At 38.7% G+C, this 22,153-nt stretch overlaps 2 protein-coding genes and 1 pseudogene across 2 annotated transcripts; 1 reads left to right on the plus strand and 2 right to left on the minus strand.

Annotated features, from left to right (window-relative positions):
* Positions 1-1,578: 1,578 nt before the first annotated feature.
* Positions 1,579-8,612, minus strand: LOC137941655 (protein ACTIVITY OF BC1 COMPLEX KINASE 8, chloroplastic-like). The gene is made up of 21 exons (XM_068787158.1): positions 8,457-8,612; positions 7,041-8,172; positions 6,735-6,870; positions 6,034-6,200; positions 5,789-5,909; positions 5,525-5,625; positions 5,056-5,154; positions 4,671-4,781; positions 4,494-4,573; positions 4,322-4,391; positions 3,885-3,958; positions 3,707-3,776; positions 3,517-3,605; positions 3,296-3,420; positions 3,123-3,203; positions 2,965-3,025; positions 2,812-2,866; positions 2,628-2,726; positions 2,449-2,538; positions 1,990-2,049; positions 1,579-1,887 (listed from the first exon to the last, which is right to left on the minus strand). Exons 2-21 carry the CDS (start codon positions 7,485-7,487, stop codon positions 1,771-1,773), a joined length of 2,253 nt encoding a protein of 750 aa, XP_068643259.1. The 5' UTR covers positions 7,488-8,172; positions 8,457-8,612; the 3' UTR covers positions 1,579-1,770.
* A 2,197-nt stretch (positions 8,613-10,809) lies between these two features.
* Positions 10,810-13,812, plus strand: LOC137942046 (suppressor of mec-8 and unc-52 protein homolog 2-like; annotated as a pseudogene).
* Positions 13,813-13,925: 113 nt separating this feature from the next.
* Positions 13,926-22,023, minus strand: LOC137942045 (LRR receptor kinase BAK1-like). Its single transcript, XM_068787718.1, has 11 exons — positions 21,599-22,023; positions 18,857-18,989; positions 18,622-18,693; positions 17,997-18,140; positions 16,766-16,837; positions 16,601-16,672; positions 16,396-16,511; positions 16,155-16,292; positions 15,729-16,070; positions 14,828-15,222; positions 13,926-14,437 (listed from the first exon to the last, which is right to left on the minus strand). The coding sequence occupies exons 1-11, from the start codon at positions 21,681-21,683 to the stop codon at positions 14,123-14,125; spliced, it is 1,884 nt and encodes a 627-aa protein (XP_068643819.1). The 5' UTR covers positions 21,684-22,023; the 3' UTR covers positions 13,926-14,122.
* Positions 22,024-22,153: the final 130 nt, after the last annotated feature.

The raw sequence follows: 22,153 nt of genomic DNA on the forward strand, positions 1-22,153 counted from the left end.
ATATCCACCATACTTACCTGGGCCCACTACAAAGATTTTGCCTGTACAATTATCTGTGAGGCGACAAAGATCACTTCTCGACATGTGAGAATGTTCGTGGGCCCTTGGCCCACCCACTTTCTAATATTGGCTTCCGTCCAAACAATCGGCTCAGTCATTAGAAAAAAGTTTGATTTGGTTCACCGTGATCCATGGAGGTGGTGTTTGACCGGTCACGACTCACCAGACCGGTGAGTCACAATAGTCGAGTCTCCGAGTCACCCCTTATTATTATTTTGAAGAGATTTCTGCATATGTTGGCATGACCAGGAATTCTTAGCATAATAATAACCATGGTTTTTCCATTTGCCGAGTTGACTCGCGATCAGACAAGTTGAGTCGTAGGGAGGGATTTGACTTTTTCTGTTCCTGTCCAATTAGCCCTAAGTCTGGTCACCAGACCGGTGAGTCACATTCCGATTCAGATTTTCATGTATCCTAACCGAGTCTTCGAAATGAAAAACCTTGATTATAACCAGAATCATCTTATTTGAGGAGGCTTAATATGCATCTCTAAATCCAACTAGGAGAGCTTTTCTTTTTGAATTGTTGTGAGGGAAAATGATGGCAAGTAGGGAGAATCTTTACTGAGAGCAGCTTTCAAGAGCACCTCCTAAGGCATGCTTTCCAAAAGCAAACTAAGAGTCTTGTATGATGTCTCACCCTTTTTCTCTTTTCACTGTTTCTGTTGCCAATTGTTAAATATGTTCACTTGCCCAAATTCATCTCAAAATCCTTGACAAGGAGAGCACAGAGGAGAGAGCAAGAAAAAACCATTCATATTTTTGCATTGTTGGCTACAAAAAAGTGAAAAATAGATTTTGGGTCTCCTTTGCATGAATTCTTGATTTGGATGAGTTCTGTTTGAGTAGGAGCAATTTGAATCAAATTTGGTGATGATACCCATTTTATTTTAAACTCAGAGAGTTTAAGATTCAGATTTTGGGTGTTCCAATATGGAATCTGTCCAAAATTAAGAGTCCTTAAATACTGTTCAGTGTCCTTTATTAACACCTGGAAAAGTGAAAGTAAAAGTAAATTACAGAATCAAATGTAGAGCGAATTCCCTAGGGTCCGTTTGAAACCCCTAAAAAAAAATTAACTATTATCATTCTCAAAAATAATTATTAAAAATTAGATAATGATCAAATTCTCCTTTTTTTTCATAATAACCAGCAAAAATGAATTCTATAAGTAATTCACTTTCTACTCTTAAGGAGTTTTTGTCATTTTTACTAGTGAAAGTACTTTCACCATCAACATTCCCTACAATTTGATTCCACTCTTCAATGATAATCCACTGAAGATAACTGCAATTTGATTCCACACTTCCATGATTGGTGCTTGCTAATCATTTTCTGCCTTGAAATCGTGCAGAGTTACTTAATGGGTCAAAGAAATTGATATAATATTTCGAGATATCTGGAGTCCCTCCCAAAAATCATATAATCTTGTCCCCTGTAAAATTCTGGGACGTCTTGGAAAGAGGAACCATTAACCATATATAGTTAGAAAGAGGAAGTATTTCATATGGCCATGAGCAAACAAATTGAATTAGACAGCATGAAGACGCTCTGCAACTACTTTATATTAATATATACATTAACCTGACATTTACAATTATCCGCCTCACCATCTGTGTTGCAAATGAATTTGTACACTAGTAAACTGAAGAAATGTTAAAAAGGAAATATTCTTACAAAAATTGCAGGACCTCCCTCACCAAATGGTTCAAGCAGTGCCTGTTATCAGCCTCTCCTGTTGGTCTAACTTTTTAACCTTGAGAATGCCAAACAGAACTTTTGCCCCAAAAAACGCACATAATGTATAGGCAGCCATGGCAGGAAACTAAGCATATAAACGACTAATCAGTTTTACTTGTAGCAAATAGAAACAAAGGTACGTATGTTTGATTTTCAAGGGAAAATAAGCTTTTTCGGAAATACTTACCCGAATAGAATTGAAATACAAAATGGTGGCAAAGTTAAGTAGGCTGCCTGCAGCCACCGCCTGTCAATTAAACAAAGAGACGAGTCAATGGGTGCATCCTTTTGTTAATTCAGAAACATGTTTAAAGTATTGAATAATCCACATGCTACATCTTTTGAAAAAATATTTAAAAACTCCAAAAATGGCAACAAAAGTTTGACATAATAAAACTAATATCTCCTTCTTTACACTTCGATATCTAGTCTAAACTACACTTGGGCTAAGGCGGCTATGACGTTCAGAGAAGGTAAAAAGTATTTACAAGGGAATCTAAGGCATTGAGGTATCATAATAATTTATACCACATTAAAATCTTTTTAAGTTAGTACAATATAGCAGCCAACAATGACCATCTGTAAAGTAATACAGAAAAAATTGTTACATATGCAATTTGCAAGGAGGCAGTGAAGCAAAACTTACACTTCCAACAGTCATTTGAACAGCAGCAACTCGTTTGAAAGCTCTCTCAGACTCTAAAGTACGTACTCGAAGCTTCAGGTCACCTTTCTCCTGTCAAAAGAACGGAAATAAACATTTAAGAGCTCTGGTGCTCCAAACCATCACAGGATCACCCAACTTTAAGTGTTTAATGTCATTACCAATCTTTGTATAATTTCAGCAAGCTTATCGACCCGGTCAGCCTGTCTGAAAACATTGTAGAAAGCACGAGCCTGCTGGCCCCATCTTTTTCTCAAATCCTGTAAATATTAAAGATGATAAAAAGGCTCGATTCTGATCACTTATACTTGGGGCTGAGATAATCCCTAAATTCACGAAACTCACCTTCACTATGACTTCCACTCCCGCTTCACGGAACCTTAGCAACTCCAATGCATAGCTAGTTCAAAAGAAAAATTATACATTTCAGAACAAGAAAAAGAAAACTTTCTATCAACCGGTTACAAAGATTTGCACACATTTTAAGATTATACTCACGGTTTAGCAATTTCAGTGATATCAAATCGAGGGTCAAGGCCCTTCCCTATGCCATCCAATACTGCATAAAGAATATCCTAACTTGTCAGAAATGGGTACAAAAAATCCACAGAGAGAATAAAAAAGAGTACAAGCCAAAGTTGTAGCTGCCCGTGTACCTGAAAATGCTCTTACAACAAAGGTGAAAGTGGCTGGGAAACGGAAAGGTTGATCAGCTGCAATGGCCAAAAGATCCTCTCCTGTAAAGAGTAGCAATTCATAGGTGAGAGATCCTTTCAGGGCTTAAGACCTGTGGCAGTCTATTCTTCTAGAGCAATACAAGATGTTTTACCAATTGCAGCTAGGCGCTGCTTCTTCTTTGCTATCCTGTCCTCCTTGGATAGTGGTTTCTTGAAGCCTAGTTCAGCTGTGGCCATCTCTCTTTCTTTCCTTTGTGCAGCAAGGCGTTCTTCAAAACTGAATTTGCTCATTAAGTCAATACAGACACTGGAACAACCAATGAAGTAAAAAACAGAGCCATTTTTTTAACAAGAACAAGAATTCTTGAAACACCTGTCGAGAAAGAACTGAGCTGTCCTCCTGACAGCTGTCGTATCTCCTGTAGGAACAAGGATGCCCATCTGGATCATGGCTTGGAGAACCTAGACAATACACCAACATTTTGTTAACTTTGGACTTAATTCATATCAATTAAAACAAAAAAAAATATTTTAGTTCAGAAACTTGGCAGGTAAAGGATTACCTTATCTGGATCCTTCTCATAAACCCCATAGAAAGTTTCAAGCAAACCTTCCCTTATATTTGGACTGATACTGCAACATGCCAAAAGTAATTCTTTTACTTACATACATAAACAGGGTTCAAACCCAGAAACACATTTACCTATAAATTTATCCTAACTGAAAAGCACAAGCAATTACCTCCCCATCATACCAAAATCATAAAAGATAAGTCTTCCACCATTCACATCATCCACAGCAATATTTCCAGGATGCTGCAAGGATACAAGGTGTAGACAGAATTAAAGAACTCATCGATTTCAAGCTTTATTCCTCTTAAGTAGACATGTATTCATCATTGATTCTATCTTGACATGTCTGATGACATTTTCCTAGGGGTTATCACACTACAAATTTTCTTCCTGTATTAAAATCTTCTGTAAAATTATCAATATCTTCAGTAAGATACCTGGCTAATTGCAGAACTAAACAAAATGGTTTGCACTTGGTTGCCAACTATGGTCTTTATATTCCATAACATCAGAGATAGTTCTTTTCAATAAATAAAATAAAATAAAATAGTAATAACAATAACAATAACAATCCAAGACATTTTAGAAATCTTAAAAGCAACTTACTGGGTCTGCATGGAAAAATCCATGGGATAGAATCTGTTCCAAATAAGACTCAACAGCATATCGACCCAATCTGCAGAATAAATGAAGAAAAGGGATGTCAAAATTACCAAAAGAGTTTTTTTATCACTTCCAATAGAATCCAACAAATCAGAGAAGACTAGCATTTACTCACCTTTGGCGATCAACACCTAGCTGATCTAGTGCAGCTATCCTGTTTATTTTTATCCCAGGGACATACTCCATTGAGAGAACCTTAAACACAATAAATTTCAAATAAGAGAGGGAGCAACCTACTGATACAAAGGATCTATTTGTTGAAAGCAAGAAAGAAAAGGTTACACAGACTAACCTGTGGAGTAGAGTAGTCCCAGTAAATAGTAGGAACTTTAACATAATCCATGTCTTTGAAGTTACTTGCAAAAAGTTCAGCATTAGCTGCTTCTTTGGTATAATCAATTTCCTGTAACATCATAATGGATGATATCAGCTCCAAAAGATGCACAGTAGTATCTTTTTTATTAGAACCACCAAACAATAACTTTTCATGATGTACTCAGACATAGCATCCAGCACCTAAACTTGTGCATCAGCAAAATTTTAGCCAGAATCCATGGCTCTCGCAAAAGAATATTTTGTGAGAGGTGTGAATTCATGTAAAATTAATTGTTCAAAGAAAGGACAAATCACATTTAAATGATGAAGAAACTTGAAAAGAACAACTCCAAGGAACAAACCTGGTATAGAACATTTGCACATTCATCATAAATGGCAACCCAATCTCTCTTTGCTCCATCTGATTTGGGGTCAATCTTCTGAAGATATTCAGCTATGACCTGAAGGAAACCATTACAACAATAACGTGAGGAATTGCAACTCTTGGTCTATTTAAAGACCAGTCAACTCATGAGAAGGTTCAAAAATTCTGAAGAGGACAACTCTTCAAACTGCAAAGATATTTTCGTCTTCTTAAAGCCTCTTTCACTCAATTTAGATATCCATGTCAAAGAAAATCACTGCCATTTTGAACTAGAACTACAATCTGTCTCTCTTTAATGGCTGAAGTGGAAGATGAAACACACTCAAAGTGGAAAACTTCTGAGGCTTAACCCCAAATTATACAGGCAAAAAATATGACCGTCCAAAACAGGAACCAGTTGAGAAGAATGTGTACACACATATAAAGAACTTTGCATATTGACTTACCCTCAGATTCTTTAGATCAATATCAAAAAGATCCTTCAGGCCAGGCCTCTGTACTTTAATCACAATTTCCTGACCCTTCAATTTTGCTCTGTGCACCTGACCTGCACAGAGAAGTCCTTGTTATTTTATGTTTGCCGACTATAATGGTTACTCTGAACCAATAAAGAGAGAAAAGTATTTCATAATCCAAACTGCCAACTCAGGCTAAACAAAAGGATCTGATATGGTCAAGGAAAACAAAAGATAGCTGCAAATGAAGGTTACCAAGACTTGCAGCGGCAATAGGCTCATAGTCAAATCGGTCAAATATCTCATTCAATGGAGCTCCAAGCTCTTCTTCAACTATTTCTACAGCAGTTTCTGATGGGAATGGAGGAACTTGGTCCTGTATTCAAGTGTAAACATCATTATTTCCTATAATGTTGCAAGCACAAACTATACCAATCTCCACCGAAAATAGAGAGAGAACTACAACCGCAGGAGAAACAATTGAAATGAAGATATTGGACCTGAAGCTCAGACAATTGATCAACATATTCCTGAGCAAGAATGTCCACTCTTGTAGAGAACTGCTGTCCTATTTTGATGAATGTAGGTCCTAATCTCAAAATACTTTCCTTTAACCACTTGGCAAGGGACTTTCGTCTCTTAACTTTTTTCTCTTCGGTCATCCCCCCTGCAAATTCCCAAGTCATCAATTAAAACTGATTATTCAGGAGAATAGAAAGCATTAGGATTGAAATAAGTAGGTGCAAGTGACTCTCTCTATCAGTTACCAACGTCCTTCAAGGCCACTAATAGCCAATAAGACTAATCCGTAAGACCTAAACTATTTATGTAGGTGCAAGTGACTCTCTCTCTCAGTTACCAACGTCCTTCAAGGCCACTAATAGCCAATAAGACTAATACGTAAGACCTAAACTATTTCCATAGTACTCAGTCCCTTTGGGTCATAGCTGCTGAGACAACTTAATTAACTGCATGTAAAACAGTTTCTAAGTCTACTCTTGATAGTATATATCCTACAACGAGTTCTATATTCTTTGTTCTTTTTTTGCCCTCGTTTCTTCTTTTGATCGGTGAATCCAACCTATTATACATGCTATTCATTTTCTGCAAGTTCCAGTTTCCATATTTCAACACGAAGGGAACAACCCTTCAACAACCTATTACTACCAGGTCCGTTATTTTTAAAGTTTTAAACTCACACCTCGATATGAGAACTTCCGGTTATCAAGCCAAGCTCTGAACAGAAAGGTCAGTACGAATCCCCATATTTCCACGGTTCTCTGAATAGTTGAATATGTTTTGAATCTGTTCCATCGTCCACCAGGAGCAACTGAAACCTACACATCGATCAGTAAGTCAAAATAACGCAGAAAACTAAAAAATAGAAAGAAAAAAAAATGCAAAATGCTTCATTCTATAATCTCCGAGACAACAACAAAGTGCCAGGTGATACAAACACTCGTAGATTTCCTCAACGGAGATAGATCTAAGAGAAAATACACGTCACCTCAAGTTTCTCCCTTCCACATTGCTTAAACCAGGCCTCTTCCTGTCCAATATCCTCAATCGACTTCTTCACTTTCCCCTCCGACTCCACCGTCACGGACTCACCAGCCCTCTCCTTCATCGCCGCACCATTGCCATTAACATACTTGACCAAACTCCCATTACCCACTCCGTTCCCATTCAAAACCTCACCGACAGTCTCATTAGATCCGACCGATCCGTTATACCCATAACTACTTCCATTTCCATTGAACCGGTACTTATTCAGAGATCTCTCGATTTCATCAGCTTCCACGACTGCCGTCCGCTCATCCTCCACCGATTTCACTCTAAACCGAAATCGTTTCCCACTGTTCCGAAGCTGGAATCCGGCGCAAGGAACTCTGATTCTCCGACCGGGTTCCGGCAGAAGAAATGGCGGCAAGTAGGGAGTTAAGGAAACCGCCATGATTAAAAAATATTTTTGTTCTTCTGGGTGATTTTAGAACCGAAGGATAACCCTAGGCGATCATGGCGAGGAGGGGAGGGGGGTGAAGACAGCGGAGTGGAGACAAAGCAAGTGAGGCCGCGGAATTTGGTAGGAGTGAAGAGGGAGAGTGACGACTGACGAGGAAATTGAAATTATGAAAATGGAAAGGAAAATTGAAAAAATGGAGGGGGTGGTTCTGGTGCCACCACGTGGCGGTACTAGGATGAGTTTTTTTGTACTGGAGTGGTTCTTCAAGTTGATGCATGATAACTCATTTGTTTTTTTGCTTGCTTAAAAATTTTAGCCTACTTATTCGCATTGACCTGTGCCGTGTGTCGAGAATTTGCTGATACTTTCTTCCTGTTTGTCACCTCCATGAATAAGGAATTACACAGTTATTGTGCACTACCGCACATAGCCAGGAGCAACTGCTTTAGCTTGAAGCCATAGACTCTTAAAAACAAACCGCACTCTTTTGCACATTTCCAAGAATTGCCCAATCAGATGGTCATACCAGAAATATGACAAGCATCATCACACTAGTTCTGGTTAGAAAGAGGTCTCCGGCGACCCATTGTAAAGCTCCTCATTCCATCCGGCATTTTGGGCCCTGGAGGTGGCTTCGATAAGACTTCATGGCCAGGAGCACTAGCAGATCCATGTCCTGAAAAGAAAGTTAACAGACGCTTGCAAGAAATGAGAAATGTTGGACAAAAAAAACCACCTTCATGCCCTATCCAGGTTACATGACTCGACAGGTTGACCAGTGATGCAGCAAGGTCAAGAAATTAGGGAGGGGTGAATTGGATCAGTGTGTTGGATTCATTCCTTGTGTTTTTCAGTGAGTATCCCCTGACATAGTCCAGCTGCTGGACATGGAAACAGTGACCCAATTCCAATGACTCGACCCAGATTTCACCCAGAGCGAGTCAGATCAAAGACACTTACCAGCTGAGATGATGCCATAAGTGCTGCCTCTATCAAGGAAATATCTTGAGAGAGCTTTTTCATTTTCCTAAAAGACGAAATGCGACCAATAGGAACTGCAAGAAGACTATACAAGACACTTCAAGGAGTAGCTCAAAGTCCTCCCCATTTGATATTCTGCCAAAAAACTTGTTTCTTAAGTAAGATTGAGAATAACTTTTTAAATAGTAAGAAGCACCACAGTTAAAATGCCAATCAAGGTACGACAGATTGAACTGTCTGATGCACTAAAAGTTCTAAACACATTTAACTGGCATGTGCCCTTTGTGAAAAAATTTGCTCTCAATTCCAAAGAATTTCAAAATAATTATAGAAGTAGCAAACTACACAGTTCTCACCTCTCTTCATTGACAGCCAAGTTTTTCTTTCCAAATTTCAGTGAGACCAACATGCAGAGTCAAGGAAAAATTGAATTAGGACAATTGCTATAAAAACTCACTCCTTAGTTGAAAAAAAAAATATTTGTTAGATTTTTCTGAGAAAACAAAGAACTTTTATTGAATGGGCCAAAAAGAAACCAAAGGTAGGTAAAGGACCAAGCCTCAAGCCTCAATAAACAGGAAGAATTTGAGTTACCCAGAAGCAAAGCACTTGCAGGTAAGGCCAGTAAAAAGTTTGCAGCCCTAGATTATAAAACTTGTTGAAAAATGTTCTAAACTTTTTGCTCAGAAATTAGGAAAGAAAAGAACATGAAAGACAACATAGGACCTGGACCCTGCTTTCAGAAATTCAATAAAACAGAATCTGGATGTGTTGATTATTAAACAGATCCTAGAGCAGATATCTGTTTTCTCTAATCAACAATACATGCTAAATGGGCGTCATGGGTGCAAGCAGATTAGTGCACAAGTAGAGCCTTTAAGTGACCAGACATGAGAGCCCTAGCAATGGAGAACCAGACCAAAACAGTACTATTTTCTTTTTTACATCAGCTATGACTTTGTATTCAATGAGGCTTGAAGCAGAGACATCACATAATCAGTCTCTAACATATCCCAATGGCTCGACCTACTTCGAAAAACAAAAGAAAATGCACTATCAAGAACAGAAAAAGAATCAGATAGCTAATGGTTGCATAGTCATGCAGACCCATCTAGACGCTCAGCACAGCTATGGCAAAGCTGCACCAGGAGAAACATCTAAACAGGGCAGCCTGTCATAAGTACCTGCTGTAGTTCATCAGCTTCTTTTTCTGGATTCTTTACGGTCTAGATTCAGAGGTCCACAGCAAGAAGTGGAAACTCTTCTTTTATTTTGAATGATAAGAAGTGCAAAACATTTGAGAATACCAACATAATGTAAAATACTAAATGTAGACGTGAAAAGGGACGATGCTCAGATGAGTAAGGTAAACATCATTTCCTGCCAAAGAATTGAATATCCAGCCAAAAAATGACATCTATATCAATGAATATAGCAAAAGAAGAACTCCAGATATTGACTTGTCTAAATGCATACGCCTGAATGCACTATTAATCACAGACAACTGACCACGAAGCAAACAGATGACTTGGATTCCTAAGATAAGCCATAAACTGCCTCACCTGTCTGATGATCTTGTCCCGGAGCTCGTCGGTAAGGACGGGTTTGGATCAGGTGAAACTGCATCAGGCAGTGAAGAAGCAGCCGCCAGTTCTTCAGAACTAATTGTTGGAAGCGCGATTTCTTCAACCGTAAGAAGAGGAGGAGAATGAGATTGGCATTCGCCAGCGTCCCGAGGAGGGGGAAGCTCAGAGGTGTCCCAGACTCCCTCCTCAGGATGCTCAGAGTTGCTATGAGCTTATTGTTAGGTTGGTAACTTTGTTGCTTTCCTTATATTACATTTTGGAGCAAACTTGCTTCTTAATTCAAGACGCAGTTTAACTTGGGTTAGATTTTTCTTTCCCATCTAATGTCTCAGATTGTCCTTGGTTTTCGCAATGATTTTTGTTAGAGGTCGGTGGCCAGGTAAACGATAATTACATGATAAAAATATTAATGAAGGTCTTCCCACCCCACCTTAAACCTCAAACCCTAAACCCTAAGGAATCTGGGTTATGCACAGGAGATGCTGGTTATGCAAGAACTAAGATGACAGGAATTGGAGCAGAGATGGGTCGGATCACCATTTTTACGGGTGCTCATGGGCTTGGTTCATATTTTCCAAACTCACCCCGAACCGGGTCTGACATAAGCAAAGAGGCAACCATAATCTGATTTTAATAGTTGGGCTTCTCGGATCTGGACCGGATGTTAGCCCGAACCCACAGACCGGCTAATTGCTTACTCTTCTCCTCTCGACAACTTCTTTTTTCTCCTCTTGTTGGTCGCTGAATCCACGGTGTCACCATCAGCTCCGGCGACGTGCGGCAGGTGAGCACCTCTGATATCTTCAATTTCGATTTTTATTTTTTTCCTTTCATTTTTCTTGTTTTGAATTGTCTATCGATCGGAATGAACAAATACTCACCCTGTTTTGAATTGTTTCCTTAGCGAAGCACTATTTGAGTGTCTTTTTCCTTCAAACATAATGAACTATAATCTTTATGTGTGACTCTGATTTGACTCGTGTTTGATAGATTAATTGGCATTGTTTTCAGTTTTCAATGACTACTGCAAAGAAAAACAACAAGGAAAAGTTCTCCCGTCGGAAGTGAGTATTTTTGTTATTTTTCATTATGTCAACCTTTTTAATTTGTTTATTGAGCTAGCAATAATTGACGAGTGTACTCATAAAATTATATTACTTATAGTTATTTTATGACTGCTTATTTGGAGAAAGCAGCTAACTCTTTTTGTCTTTTGCCAAATTTATCAACAGAGAAGAGAAAAAAGAAGAACCAGAAGCACCAAAGTATTGAGATCGTGCAAAGGAACGTAGAGGAGACCAAAATCCAGACTATGAACCAACTGAACTTGGGTCATTTCATGCAGTTGCGCCTCCTGGGACTGTTGATCTACTGTATGTCCTTCTTGCCCTTGAGTGTCTCCGAATGTGGTATTTGATTCTTTGTCTTCTCTGAGTGTTGTTAAGATATGTTCTTATGCCTGTTTTGTTTGTTTCATTTTGTTTAGGACAGCTGATGCTCATAAGATATTTATTGAGAACAGCAAGTGTCTTGGAGGTTTTTTTATGAGAAACCAAAACTTATACAAATTCCATACGTGACAACAGAACATTTTCTTTTTTCTTGATTTAGTTTCTTACTTCTTTAGTTGGTCCTGAGTGTTGCATTTCATGTGAGAGGGTAGTTGAGACTAATTCCACTTTCCCAAGACTGATTCCAAAGAATATTTTGAAGTATTCAGAGTGGACCTCATTACTCTATCTCTCTACCATATTATGCTGATCTCCTCCTGTCGTGTCAGGAATCTTTTTTTTCTTTTTTTTTTAAAAAAAAAAAAGATCCTACTTCAACTGGTTCTTTTGCTCCAGGTGATGTAGAACATACACATTTAGTCAAAGGTTTGGACCATGCATTACTTCACAAAGTGAGGAGTGAGATTGATAAGAAGCCAGAGGTTAAACAACAGGCTGATGGAAACTCTAAGTAAGTAAATGCTTCACTCAGTTTAAAACAGAAAAAAAACCGTGTAGCCAGAATTTTGATTTACTGGTAAGTAGGATTTGTCATGAACTTTGATTATCTCTAGTTTCAACTGTAAAACAGGATTTAAGAGGTATAAACTTCAACATAAAAAAAAAACATTAAAAAGTGTCAACTCATGTTCTTATATTAGAGAATACGAGGCAATCCAAACAATTGCAAGTACTGCACTTTCTTTAACTGGCTAAATTCAGCTAGAACTAGTATCACCTCAGCCAGTTCAGTATCAGTAATATGTTGCTTCTGTTCCATGGGTTTCAGCTGGCATATGTTATTATACGTGGAAATGTATCCCAGAAGGCCCTGAACTCAAGTTGTTACTCTGGTATAAGTCAATGGGCATTACTGGTGCATTTTCATTTTTTTAACTAGTGTCAGTTGAAGTAAAGAAAAATGAAGTTAGGCTGTTGAACTTAACTTGTTAGTTGTTGCCCTAGATCATCAATAATACACATCTTTACCAGCTTTTGTTAGTCATTCTTTACTTGCTTTATGAAGATTTTTCACTCCCAGGGTTCTCATTCTCTAGTTGCTTGTTAGCAGAATGGATATGATGCCATACAAGCTCATGCTGTTGCTGCCGGCTACCAAGGAGATTGGCAGGACTACCAGTAGGGTCAAAACTGGACCCAAGGTTCATGACTGAAGAAGCCAAAGATGGTGGTATGGGGTCTGTGTTTAAGCGTGATGATCAGAGGCTTCAGCAACTACGGGAAAGGGATGCACGTGAGAAGGATCCAAACTTGATCTCTGAAAGTTACTCTGAATGCTATCCTGGGTATCAGGAATTTAACTGGGAGATTGTGGATAGTGATGATGAGGAGGACTTGTCCAAGATGGATATGGGGGGTCGAGTAAGTGATATATTTTATTTTTAATTTGAAATATTTAGCTGTGAGTTGTTGCCATTGACTTTTTGAACTTTTTCCTTCTTGATATCAAAACGAAGTAACATACCTATTTGAATCTCTCTTGGTAATATTGTTTTGCAGCTTGCCACAGACGGCCTGACTAGCCATAATAGCATATTTGTGACTTAGGCATGAAATGTTAATTCTTTGGGTTGCTTTTAGGCTGAAATAATCTCAGTCCCGATAAATGTACATGCTCCAATCCAGTGTTTAATCCAATGTTTGAGCAGATATTTATATTAACTTTGATATGAGGCCTTTTTACCAAAATTGGCTGAGCTAGTGTGACCTTGCCTAGTCCAGGCTTCTTTACATTCAGTTTAGTGAGATATATGATATGGAAAATTTTTCCAAGTTATTGCCCAAGTTTGGTTATTTATAGTTGTTTTCACTGGACTTTGCAGTTTTGCCCACCATTGTATGTATTCAAGTAAAGGACCGTCTTCACAGATGGGACTTTGAGACTAAAGAAGAATGGGCGACATGTAACGAGCAGAAGGAAACAATGCCAGAGGCTGCATTTCAGTTTGGAGTGAAGATGCAGGATGGTCGCAAGACTAGGAAGCAGAACAAAGACCAGAAGCTTACTAACGAACTTCATAAGATTAAAAAAAAATCTAGCAAGAAAGAAGATGGACGGCAATCAGGAGGACGGAGGACGGCAAGAAGCTTCGTGTATAAGAACTGATGTTGTATCAAAAACCCGTTCATTTCTCCACTGCTTCTGTTCAGTATATATTTACATTGGGAAGTAGAGAGAGACTGCTCTTTTTTGCCCCTCATTCATGAATCAAGTGCTTCGGCTAACGTATCTTCATAACATGGGTTTCTTCATAATTGTAAAATACCTTTAGAATCAAGTGCTTCGGCTAACGTTATCTTCGTCCCACAGGGAAGTGCGCATCTCTCTTCCCAAAAGTTACAAATCGTCATGAGATAACCAGATGATACAATGGCCCCCACAAGATTCATATGCACAAATGTGAGATTTCAATTTGGATACAGAAATGGGCTTATAAGGACACAAAACATCTAAAAACAAAAAACAAAAAAAAAGAAGAGAAAAAAGAAAAAAGAAAACGGGTAAATAATTTCTTTTTTCCTTTACTTCCGTGGTTTATAAATGAGGTCACCTGGGGCCAGATAATTCAACAGCATGAAGATTCTCAGTGGAGTCAACAATCCATTGGGATTCTCCACGAGGGGCCAGCTCAACCTCTTGCCGAACCACCTCCACTTTCTGCCATTCCTCCCATCTCTCTGCCAAACCATCACCTTCAAGCATTCTTACTACTTCAGACATTTTTGGCCGGTCCATGGGAGAGCTCTGAGTGCACAGAAGTGCAACCTGGATGAGTTGCTCTACCTCTGCTTCCACGTAGTTGTTCTGCAGATCAGGATCAACTAACATGTCCAGTTTTTTCTCTTTAAGAAGTCCTTTCACCTGAAAATCAGTAACAAAGTTGGGTCTAAATTTCCCATCGTGGGCCAAAAATTACTCAAAATAACTTAAGGCTAGCTAGTAGAAAATCACTCTGCTTTAGGATCCTACACATGAAAGAAACGTCAGGCAAAGAAAAAGGGGAAATATCTTAAGGTGACTTCGCTTCTGTCTTTTTCTTATTATTATTTAAATTTACATCTCTCTACTCTTTCCATGCAGGTGACAGGGAGCAGGTGATTTCATGAAGGCTGGCATACATGAAACTACGTTTGAGGATTGTCCCTTGGGGTTTTATGTATTAATACCCCGGACATCTGTAAGCAGAACTACCCATTGAATTGATTTATAAAAAAACCGGGGGAGAGAGAGAGAGAGAAATTCAGTACATACCCAATCCAGTAACATGACATCATCATCATTGGCGAGCCTGGCAAGATCAAATGCTCTCTGTCCAGTGATCAGTTCCAAAAGCATGATTCCATATCCAAAAACATCAGTCTTTTCTGAAGACTTCCCTGTGGATAAGTATTCAGGAGCTATGTGCCCGATGGTGCCACGGACAGCTGTTGTTACATGTGTATCTTTGTAGTCCATCAGTTTAGCCAAGCCAAAATCCCCAACAACAGCCTCAAACTCTTCATCCAACAATATATTTGCAGCTTTTACATCGCGATGAATAATCTTTGGGTCACAATGATCATGCAAGTAAGAGAGCCCTCTTGCAGACCCCAATGCTATCCTCTTACGAGTGGGCCAATCAAGGGGTAGTTCATTTGGAGGACGCTCTGCAGAAAATAATCATTATTTCACAAACATGAGCACAACATTCACACCTCTTGCAAATGCAAAACTCAGCTCTCAGGGCATGAATAACTAGCAAGAGTATGGGTTTACTTTTAAGGTTGTATACAGAAAGGTCTTAACATAAACTGTGCCCAATAGATGGGGCAGAAATAAAACAAACATGTGCATAAACCACTTTCCATGTCAAAAACTGAAATTGAGGTAGTATTTAAAACGATACACACAAGTACCTTACAATGTTCATTGAAAAGGGGGCAGGGGGGGCGATGGGTCCTTTTAGGGTATCTTAAAACCCTTTTTACCAACATACATTAATTCTATACTTATTCATAGGACCAACACACGATTTGACAGTCAGAAACAGGAATGGTCGTTTGCTCAATTTTAGTACCAAGTCCAAAAGATCCTTCGCCTCTTCCCCCTCAAAATCACAAAGATATAAAAGAACAATGATATTATAAGAATAAATAAATAAATCAAGTATTACCTCTCAAACAGGATGCAACACTTCCATTGGCCATGTAGGGATAAACAAGCAAGCGTTCAGTAGGTGTCATGCAGAAACCACGCAAACGAAGAAGGTTCCTGTGTACAGCCATACTGATCATTTCCACCTCTGTCTGGAACTGGAGCTCTCCCCCAGGGGTTCGCTCTTCCTTTAGCCGCTTGACTGCGACAAGAGAACCATCTGCAAGTCTTCCCTTGTACACCTTTCCAAACCCACCTCTTCCCAGAATGTTCTTGTTGCTGAAACTATCAGTTGCAACTTGCAGTTCCCGGAGAGAGAATCTCTTGAGTTGGCCAAGATGAACTTCTGGATCCTCCTCAGCTGGAAAATAGAAAATGCACAATTACCATTATATTACAGATTTATAAACCAACCAGAGCTCACCTTAATTGCATCATCACTAACCAGGTACATCAAAGAAATGCTCTTGTGGCTTCCTGCGGCGCCACCATGCAAAACCAATTGCTGGAGCAGCAAACAGTAAAGCAGCACCGGCTGCTACTCCTCCAGCAATGGCTCCAGTACTGGAGACACTACTTCCCCCTAAATGCACAAAGCATTAATGAAAAGATGGTCATTATTTACTTTGTGTAAAATAAGTAGACTTGTTAAAAATAGCAAAAAGACTACAAATAAAAATGCTCACCAGGATTTGGTGCTGGTGGTGGTGGAATAAATGGAGGTGGTGGAGAAATGGGTGGGTCTCCAGGGCAAGGTTGTCCAGTAATAACAGCACCACAAAGGCCTTTGTTATTTTGAAAACTGCAAAATAGGGATATACTATTAGCATCAATGGCACAAAACAACTATCTAACAATTTCAAGGATGGCAAGAAATGTTTGGTTAGAAACCTGATGGGAGTGAATAGAGAAAATGAACCACTAGATGGAACTCGACCGCTGAGATTGTTGTTTGAGAGATCCCTGCATTACCAAATCACAAAAATCTAGTCACACAACAAACAAAAATGAAGACAGAGAACAAAGATGCGTGTAAATAAAAATGAGAATACTTACAGAACTTGCAATGCTGAAATGTTTGTCAAAGAGTAAGGAATGTTGCCCGTAAGACTGTTATTATTTAGCCGGCTATCCTTCCACAGAGATTTCAGCAGGAAAACAAATCAGTTTCTAGAACAAGCTTTTAAAAAAAAAAAAAAAAATAGGTCATAAGTGGTTCATCTAAATAAGGTAATGAGTAAAACATCATTAAAACTGAAAATTTGTTTCCAGCAAAATTGAGGTATCTGTAGGGACTGTAAAATCAAATCTTAACCTAAACTTAAGACATTTTGTCTATTTGTTACACATGGAGAAGTATTATGTGATCAAAGGTGCACTTAGTAGAGGATTCCGGTACATCCTTTTGCTTCCATCAATGAACGGAGCTCACAAGTCTCATCCCTTTTCCTCCTTTTCATGAGTGCTGATAACTTTGATCAAACCAAGAGAAAAGAAAATGAGAGGGATACCTCTCACCCTCAAAAAGAGAATAGAGAAGTTGATAAAGTCCCACAATTACATTTGATACAAACAAAGATGTGATCTATCATTGTAGATCTCCACAAAATTTACAAAAGCACTACTGTTCCACCAACCCCAGAACTGCTGGGGTTAGAGATGCAACCCAGGCCAAAATGGCTTTCGTCCTGCAAGTGTTGTGTGATTTGGCAGAAGCAAAAAATAGTATGCCATCTCACAGGTGTAAAGTTACACTATCAGAGTTTATTTGCTCTGTGGTAATTGAGGGAGATTCAACAACTATCAGCGGAGGTTTAAACTAGCTGCTGCACAGTGGAGACGGGTACACATATGATGGAATCAAAGACATTTGTTCAGCTTGAACTGAAATCATGCCTTTCACTTGGCCAACTCTAATTAGAATATACTACCAGAAGAAGGTGCTTCCTGCCTGCATATTGCTGTTCACAACATTCTTCACCTGGTATCTTAAGGCTTGGAATTCTTTCCGTCCCTACACAGTACACTACCCTTCTTTTTATATCTTGCTTACACCCAGAGACTGCATCCCATATCCTATCGAGCCTTGAAACTAAACAAATTAAATTAAATTAAAAGAAAGGTCATTGAGATCATGGGCTCAGTCCTGTACACTAGATTTATTTAATGCAAAGCAATTTATATTTCAATGTTTTTATATAAAAAGGAAAGCATACTGAATAAATGCCTAATACAGGAAGAAGCAAAGAAAAACAACAATAGAAAAAGAAAAAGATAAGGTTCATACAGGAAACGTAGCATTGACAACTTCCCCAATGTATCAGGTATAAGACCTGTAAAATTGTTCAAATAGAGATCCAAGCTAACCAAGCTTGTCAGGTCCCCCAGGTCGCTAGGAATAGTACCACTTATGTTGTTACTGTAAAGCTCCCTGTGCAGACAAAGAAGTTTACAATCAAATGCAGGAAAAAAGAAAGAGACACTCAAGACTGAAAAAACAAATAGACTTAATAATATCTAAAACCACTGAAAGTAGAAAATGACACAAAAATCTTTTTCTTTTTGTTGTTCCTTTTTTTTTTAAGACTTTCTTCCCCAGGTACAGATAACCAACTATTATCAAAAGGCACAAAATATGAACTACATATATTGGAAATGAACAATGAGTGTGATGATGTGTAATGACGAAGAGTGATTCACTGCATAAACAGTAGGCAGAGCAATGATGAGTATCAACATGACAAACCCACAAAACACACAGGCATGCACATAGATTAAATGTTTTGAATATTAGGATTTAAGGCTTACAATTACAACAAAATCATAGAGAAACATGAAGAAATATGACAAGTACATTAACAGCATAACTATTAAACAATTATGAGCATTACAAGATTAGTGGTGCCACTTACAGGTATTGCAGATTCTTAAGCTGGCCAAGTTGAGGAACAAGTTGACCAGACAAGTCTGCATTCCCAAGATCCCTGAAAGCATGCAAGAAAGAAAATTAATATCAAGCACAAAATGGTTCAGAATCTAACAACAAATTTAGGTTACAGGATGATAGAATTAGAGACGGACAAAGAACTTTTATGATTTGAGTGACAGAACAGCATGAGAGATGAAGTTAACAAGCAATGCACTCACACTCTTATGACACTATTGTCGTTGTTGCATGTAACATGAAACCAAGTGCAAGGATTAACTAGGGTTGGATCCCAACTCTGCAGCACATTATTTGGGTCAAATAAGTTGGTACGGAGTGTATGCAAAGCATCACCTGTCAACAAATAGAACATATTATAGTTAACAAGCTGATAAAGCTCTTCAATACAATTGAACAAACTAACAAAAAGCTGCAGTTGAAGCAAAGAACAGTCAAAGCAAAGGCACCACAGGTCAAAAGTAAAAATTAGATTTTTCTGAAACTATATGTAATATGAATGTGAGAGAAACAAGTACCGCACACAAAACCTACCACTATAATGAAATCATCAAACCCCAACTATGCACCCAGCTAGCTTACTGAAAACTATCTAGACTTCCACAACACAACAGTCTGAAAGTAAGAACCAACCACACAGAGACTTTTAGTTCATTAAACTTAGGGTAACCAATGAATGCCACATAGGGTTTCCAGTGACAGTAAGGACAGAGCAACACTGTAGGGAAGGGAGTGGGGCTTTAACAAGTCTCCTCCAAGAGATTTATCAATAGAAAACCGAATCCAGGTGTCCAACCTCTGGAAGGAAATTTTACTGATTTAGATGTTACTTGGACCTCACTCTTAGCACTTAATGAATTTTGTCAATAACTTTGCTACTTAATATGTACATGCATTCTGAAGCATCTAAGTAAGAAGGAAGTTTTCATCACGTTGACAACCAGCATACAACCATTTGCAAACACTAGGCCATGAATCAGAATCAATCACACAAAGCAGGAGGGAGATTCAAGGTTTTTAAAAAAGAAAAACAATTAATGGCCTTATTAAAAAACAAAATGAAAGAAAAGATTCAAGTTCCCAATTATGCATTTTAGGACAAGAACCTGATGAGAAACAATGACAAGAATGGAATATATTTTCTCAATAGAACTCATTGCGACAACAAGCATGTAACATCAAACACAAAGCAATCATGTAATCTATCTGATTGAACCAAGAAAAATTATGCAACGACAGGGATACCACAACAGATAAGAAAGTTAAATTTGCTAACTAGATTCCCAACTCATTCCTACTGAAACAGCTTTTATGCTAGTTTACTATGATTCAATCACATCAGCAAGCAACTCAACCAGATATAAACAATCCTATTTTCCACCAGTGATGGACCAACTGCAAGGCAAGACCAACAACAATTATTGGCCCTTACAGGCTGAATCAAACAAAAGGGCCTACAAGAATTGTTATTGACAATGAGTTCAGAGAGGATCAGTGCAATTCCTTTGAGAAGAAACAGATACAATGGCTGAACAAAAGACTTCTCTGGTCACCACTGGGACATCTCAGCTTCAGAAAGTATTCTATTAATACTTCACAAAAACGCTTTTGTGGCATATAAATATCGGTTGAAGTCAAGGCCTTTAGTGAAGCAGAATATCCCACTCTTAAAATTGGCTGGAAGTTTTTCAATGGAGGCAGCAGAACAACCCAGTATAATGGACTGATATAAGACAGACTGGGTAGGAACATGATGGGTGGGATCTGAGACCATGTAGAAGAATTTGAGGACTAATGTCATAAGCATAATATCCAAGGTTTCAAAAGACATGAGATAAACACTATCACTATCATCAATCAGTCACCTTGCTTAGTTATACAGCCATATAATCTCCGGCACAAAACCCATCCCAATACATCCACACTTATTACTCCAAGTACCATAAATTGTTTGAATTGCATCTTCATTGGCAGCAGGGTAATTTGATGCTACCACCAGCCCATTTCTTCATTTTGTGTGAACTAGTATCAACTTATATAGCTGCAATTTTATGTCCTTAAAGCTTTGCCCTACTTTAGGTAAAAGCATGAAGAAATGGTATAACCAGACCTTAGTAGCCAGTGGTCATTCAGAAACACGTTCAACCATCAAGACAAACAATCAAATATCCCACTCTACTATCGGTAGTAAGATCATCTAAGTCCTTCAGTGTTTTTTGTTCTTATAAACACTATCAAATATTGTAGAATGATAGTCACACAAAAACGAAACGATTGAAAGGTTTGGTAGTTGGGAAATTGATGAAAATTTGTAGCCATTTTTTTCTGTTTGAGAAATAAGTGTTCCCGGATGCTCCTCTTTTAAATTGACATAAAGATATATGAAGAAAAGAATAAGAGGTTATAAAAGCCTAGATACGGTCATCAATATGTTTCACAGTGACGAACGTAGTCCAACACATTGACAACTCCCTCAAATGACAACGTAAACACTCTTAAAGTCTAGTGCAAAGTATTGCCGCCATAGGGATTCCAATTCCATACCCGAGCTCTGCTACTAAAGAACCGCTTTTGAAATACTGTAAGTGTAAGCTAACAAGGCGAGTTCAGACCTTGAAAGTCAGGGATCAGCATGTTGGTCAAAAATCTTTTACAAAACACAGCACAAATACATAAAGTTATCACGAATCCACCAATTCCAGTCGGTCTTCTACTTCACGAACACAACACTGGCACACATTTCCACCAAACAAAACATCAGCAACAGAAAGACAAGTCAGCAAACTCCACTTCTCCGACTCATTCGAGGAAAACTATCAAAATCACTAACGCATCAATCACAAAGTAGAGAACGTCACAGCACAACCAAGACCACACAACCAAAGGATCGAAGATCCAAACCTCAAAAAAAAAAAAAAAAAAAAAAAAAAACATCAAACACATACCCTCCATATTCGCACGAATCACCTTCACAGGATGAAACACCAAGATCAGCCATACCACAACTGAAGCTGCGATCTCTCGCTCCATCTTCAGCCAAATCAAACCGCTCCACTACATTAATCTCCACAGATCCATGCCAATTCCGCCGCCGAGCCACTTCAGAAAAACCCTTACCGCGCAAACCCTAGTCCAAACTACAACTTCACAAAATCGACCACCATTCTCCACAGAAAAAACCGCCGCAGCTCATATAAACCGCGGGAGGATTCAGAAGAAACGAACAGAAGCGAAAAAGCTCAGGAGATTTGTACGAGTGGATATTTTTACTAACTCTTTTTTTTTTTTTTTTTCCCCTTCAGCTGCTCTTTTTTCTTTTCTTTTTTTGCTTTTTCCCTCCGTCTCTCTGCTGCGAGCTTTTTCTTCTGCGAAAATGGTCTCGATATCTTTTTGTTGTCTTTCTGGTCAACTTAAGTGAACGAGGCTGGCGTGCAGTGTTTCAGCTGCCCGGAAGCGTTGCCCGCTGCCCGTAGCTAGTCAAAACCCTCTCCCCCCCCGAG

Source organism: Aristolochia californica, unplaced genomic scaffold, assembly GCF_029961685.1.
Source record: "Aristolochia californica isolate CCGP_79_NKW_82.1479 unplaced genomic scaffold, dmAriCali1.0.hap1 SCAF_9, whole genome shotgun sequence".
NCBI classification, from domain to species: Eukaryota; Viridiplantae; Streptophyta; class Magnoliopsida; order Piperales; family Aristolochiaceae; genus Aristolochia; species Aristolochia californica.

What these genes read in the sequence shown, in the direction of transcription:
- LOC137941655 (XM_068787158.1), bottom strand. Translation starts at nt 7,487, where the DNA reads ATGGCGGTTTCCTTAACTCCCTACTTGCCGCCATTTCTTCTGCCGGAA. An exon ending in GCTCAGTTCTTTCTCGACAG is followed by an intron (nt 3,421 to 3,516) that starts GTGTTTCAAGAA and finishes GAGCAAATTCAG; the next exon opens with TTTTGAAGAACGCCTTGCTG. An exon ending in TTCAAATGACTGTTGGAAGT is followed by an intron (nt 2,050 to 2,448) that starts GTAAGTTTTGCT and finishes TTTAATTGACAG; the next exon opens with GCGGTGGCTGCAGGCAGCCT.
- LOC137942045 (XM_068787718.1), bottom strand. Translation starts at nt 21,683, where the DNA reads ATGGAGCGAGAGATCGCAGCTTCAGTTGTGGTATGGCTGATCTTGGTG. An exon ending in ACCACCAGCACCAAATCCTG is followed by an intron (nt 16,293 to 16,395) that starts GTGAGCATTTTT and finishes TTGTGCATTTAG; the next exon opens with GGGGAAGTAGTGTCTCCAGT. An exon ending in ATGTCATGTTACTGGATTGG is followed by an intron (nt 14,438 to 14,827) that starts GTATGTACTGAA and finishes ACTGATTTTCAG; the next exon opens with GTGAAAGGACTTCTTAAAGA.